General features: G+C 28.4%; 1 protein-coding gene across 1 annotated transcript; it reads left to right on the top strand.

Moving 5' to 3' along the window:
• Positions 1-203: 203 nt before the first annotated feature.
• Positions 204-4,295, top strand: LOC134727040 (uncharacterized). The gene is made up of 6 exons (XM_063591426.1): positions 204-301; positions 934-1,093; positions 1,741-2,114; positions 2,423-2,539; positions 3,014-3,120; positions 3,905-4,295. Exons 1-6 carry the CDS (start codon positions 214-216, stop codon positions 4,085-4,087), a joined length of 1,029 nt encoding a protein of 342 aa, XP_063447496.1. The 5' UTR covers positions 204-213; the 3' UTR covers positions 4,088-4,295.
• Positions 4,296-4,640: the final 345 nt, after the last annotated feature.

A 4,640-nucleotide genomic window follows, 5' to 3' on the forward strand; every position in this document is an offset into this window, starting at 1 on the left:
TAGAAAATTAAAATGAAGGAAAACATGTATATATTAACTTTTTAAATCACATGAATCACCAATTATCCCTCATTTTAATAATAGATGGCTAACCATATCACGTAAATATTAATAGGATTGCTTTTTTGTAATTAATTCTTGGAACTATCGTAATTTTGCTATATAAACACCAACAATCTGCTTCAAAATCAGCCAGCTTTTAAAACTTTTAACATGTTTATCTCTCTACTCGTAGCAGTAGTCGCAGCACTTTGTTCCTGTAATGGAGAACTACTCTCTCTCCCACAAAATAACTTGGATAGTGAGTGAAACATTTTAAAATTGATTATTATACATGTAAATTTTATTATATCACGTCTTCTTCAACATTCCATTATGCAGTTCAGTTTATTAGTTTAGGTTACGAGCGTTCTTGGTAGAGGTTGTTTCAGAAACACGTGTTGTTAACAATGGTTAATGTGTATTAGTTTTTTTTCTAGTTTCTGTTTAGTGTCTTTAATCGATGCGCTAGGAGCCGACACACTGTTTCATTTATGTGTATTTATCCAATTGTACATGTATCTTTTTTTACTATTTATTATATGTACTTTAAAGCTGTTTGTCATAAATTATATGGGATAGAGAATATATAAGTGAAATTAGCTAATTATTCTACATGCAAAGTCTGACAAACTGATTTCGTTCATGAAAAATTGCAACAAACGTTTGAATCAACTAATGCGGTTTATTTTAATATTAGATGTGGTTTTTGATTTGTAGTCTTAATTGTACAGTCAAATTTAAAAATCACAATAATTAGAATAAAAAGATAAAAACAAAGGTTAAAAAAATTGGATAGGATATAGAAATTTTTACATTATTATAAATAAGTACAAAATTATAATGAAATGAATTCAATTTTTGCAAATAATTTTAAACATAATATGTTTTCAGTAATAAACGACCAAGCACGAGCAGATATTGTAGATTATATCGTTGATGAAATTGATGCTACTGTAGAAGAGGAGAAGGTCCTATCACTATCATGTGAAACCAAAGTTAACCAAACAATAAAGTCTTGTGATGAATGTGCCGGAAATATTTGTCCAGCGGTGTAAGTAGAAATGGTTTCATAGACTTGTATAAGAATATCTTTTTTGGTGCTTTCTTTTTTTTAAATAAGAAAATGTGATATTAATTTTAACTTTGATATATATATATGTTCAAATGTTTAAATATAGATCTTTATGAACCAAATTTCACGGTTGAAAGTTAGTTTTCTGTGTAGACTTTCAATGATTTACCTTGGATCTAGAAAAAAATTATCCTTTTTTAAGATCATCAAACTGACATTGTTGCATTAAGGATAAGTGTGGCTTTCAAATTACTACAAAATCATATGTTGATAAAAAATACCACCAGGATTGGATGTTTCGTCAACATATTAGTCAAACATGTTAAATATGATTTAACACAACACGTTAAATGTTTTATCTTAAAAGGCAATACATGAGTCTCTGAATTGGCTTTTTCAGTAATAGGGTTTCAGATTGAAATATTCATTTTTTAAAACTGAATATCTACGGTTACATATTTCGAAAACCATGCAAAGTTCACATTATTGCTTATTACCCATTATATTGTCATTAGAGTATCCAAAATATTACACAAAAAGGACACATTTAACAGTAAATAGGCACATGAAAAAGTATGAGTATTTCTTATTTGAATTGAAGTTGAAACTATTTGTAATCCTTGTAGAGAACTTAGACAAGAGCGAAAGAAAATAGATTTAAGAAAGTTACTAAGTGTGATCCACAAACCTGTGGTACTTGTAGCATCTATCGGTAAAAAAGTAGTAAAGGAAGCTGCTAGGTTTGGAAAGAGGATAGGAAAAGTGGTTAATAGAATTGGTGATAAAGTTAAAAGTACAGTAAAAAAAGTTAGAGTCGGAATTAAAAAAATCGGATCAAAAATAGGAAGTCATGTTAAAAGATTAGGAAAGGGAGTCGCTAAATTCGGCAAGAATATTGGACGAGGTGTTGCCAAAATAACCAAGAAGGTGGGACGTGGTATCAAGAAATTTGGACAAGGTGTCAAGAAAACTGGCAAAAAAGTTTGGAAGAAAATTAAAAGTATGTTATGATATACAGATTAATGTTTTAATTTAACTTATAATTGAATTGTCTGAAAAAAATCCGTTCCTCGTGATGATTAATGAAAATAACTCTTTCAACTTCATGAAATGTTAATGAATAATTTGTCTTTCAAATATGTTTACTAACAGGTTTGTAAGTCTCATCAAGCTAGTTTTTCATTTTGTGTCCTTCCATATATTTTATTATTAACTATTAATTTAACTTTATATTCAAGTTTTCAATTTGATTTGTCATGTACACTGTTTCTTAATAGCATTTGAAAATTTTGGTTTTCTCCCTTACAGAAATATTTGGAAAACGATCAACCAGACACCTAATTGAAAAGCGTTGTGTAAGCAGTTGTCCAGTTTGTGACAAACTTGATAAAGACATATTCACGGATGAACAAATAGTTGGAAAAAGTAAGTATAAAGTTAATATCTAGATAAGTTATATATTATATATAATATTATATAGTTTTATAGGTAATGACTCGATGCCCTTCACAAATGCTTGAAATTAACATTTGGTTAATGTTCGTCATCTTCAATTTTCGTAAATGGTGTCGTAATAACTTAGGTCATTAACCTTCTTGTTTGAATTGTTTCTCATTTTTCATGGTGAGTCCTTTAATACTAGTATTCAACTTTACGGTATGGCATGGTCTCGTTGTTGAAGGTCGTAAGCCGTAAATGATCATATTCACTTATTTGCATTCTTTTTATGCAATCATACCACATCAGTATATTTTTAAATTGTACTTTGTACCAAAAAAATATTAACAATTTCTTTTTTTTGTTGTTAAGTTAAAAGGCAATTTTAAGAATGCTATACGCGAAATTTAAATTAAAAATATATTTTCTTTTATAACTGTACATTTTCTGCTTTATTTGCAGTATGTGGGGCAAGTTTTGTTTCAAGACAGAAACAATTATATGAAAAAGTGAGAGGTTTAGAGGACACATACAACTATATAGTGTCCAATGCACCTGTAGTGACAAAGGTAATATTTTTCTTATAAGCCTGCTTATACAAATATGTATAAAGTCTAAGATGATGTGGTTAAAAAATTGTTTTATTGTTCATTTGTAACATAGAGGTTTTATTTTCCTAATACATGTATCATTTTCTTTTGACAAAATTGAACGTTATGTAAAAAAACAAAACATTATTATGTACTCATAAACAGATAGACAGTAAACGTAAAAGATATGGCCACTTAGCGACAAAAAACCCCACAAAAACAGTCTTTTCACAGTGTATTGCATTTGAAATATATTATTCAAACTAAAACCGCACTGATGATTAAATAAATCCATTTAAGAATTTAGATGAATTCCGTGTGTATGGTTTGAAATAATTTGCATATTGAATCAATATTATCTACAAAATCATATAAGCATTGTAATCCCTTTAAGCTATACAGGCTATATTTTTCAAAGTAATTTGAAAATATAAAAAACTACTTGACTGTATTTTTTATAAGAATTCATACATCACACAACAAACTTAAAGGCACTATATTTTGTTTGTTAGAGCTTCTTTGCCATAGATTTTTGAATTGGTGGTGTAACAGATCTATTTCTATTTTTGTGTGTAAAAATATAAAAAAGACGCCAATCTACCAATCTAAAAAAGTCATTATAATTGATATTTTGTTGTATAACCATCCAAGAATTAAATACAGGATTTCCGTCCAGCGTTGAAAGTAAACTTTTTTTTAAAGATTGATCTTCTATAATGTCATTATTTGTAAACTGCTATAACCTGTACTTTATATTTTTCAGGTGGAATATGAAACAAGTAGTATTATTATAGTCAACGGGAAATTGGCATTTAAAAAGTCCTTTGTAACGTATCAAACGAACAAAATCAAGAGGAGATTTCAGCTTTCTGGACTATTTGAAATCTCTAACATAGATGGTATGGCCATCAAAATATCAAAGGATATATTAAAGAAAATGCAATAAAGTTACTGTATAGACCATTTAGTCGATAGAAGGTTAAATAAAAAGGAAAATGTGCAATTAGTTATGACAAAGTTGTTCAGCAATATTATTGTACTAAGTATATACTTGTTGCGCTTGTTAGTATGTTATATTTTTCTATCCATTTTTTGTTTTGTTTACTTGTATTTAAAAGTTTATTACGTTTTACCTGCAATAAAGATATATCACATATCGTTTTTTTTTATATCTTGCATTTTGAAGATACAATGGATAACTACTAGACTCATTTTCCAGAAGTTTACGTTTTATTTGAAAAATAAAGTCACGACAAGACATTTACATTTACTATAGTACAGAACGTAGAAGCCACGAGTTGTTAACCTATGTAAAGTTGTTAACCTATGCTTACATCTGCTGTTTCTTGTGTGCACATTTCCGAAAAAGGATTTTGGGATTATGATAAACATGTTTAGTAAAGTCAGGAAAATGATGGACTCTATCAGTAGGTTAAAAGTTAATTTTATGAAGAAAAAAAACCCCAAGAGAATAACATATAGCACAATATTCAGCAATG

Source organism: Mytilus trossulus, chromosome 7 (assembly GCF_036588685.1).
Source record: "Mytilus trossulus isolate FHL-02 chromosome 7, PNRI_Mtr1.1.1.hap1, whole genome shotgun sequence".
Lineage (NCBI taxonomy): Eukaryota > Metazoa > Mollusca > Bivalvia > Mytilida > Mytilidae > Mytilus > Mytilus trossulus.

What these genes read in the sequence shown, in the direction of transcription:
- LOC134727040 (XM_063591426.1), top strand. Translation starts at nt 214, where the DNA reads ATGTTTATCTCTCTACTCGTAGCAGTAGTCGCAGCACTTTGTTCCTGT. An exon ending in TGAACAAATAGTTGGAAAAA is followed by an intron (nt 2,540 to 3,013) that starts GTAAGTATAAAG and finishes CTTTATTTGCAG; the next exon opens with TATGTGGGGCAAGTTTTGTT. An exon ending in ATGCACCTGTAGTGACAAAG is followed by an intron (nt 3,121 to 3,904) that starts GTAATATTTTTC and finishes TATATTTTTCAG; the next exon opens with GTGGAATATGAAACAAGTAG.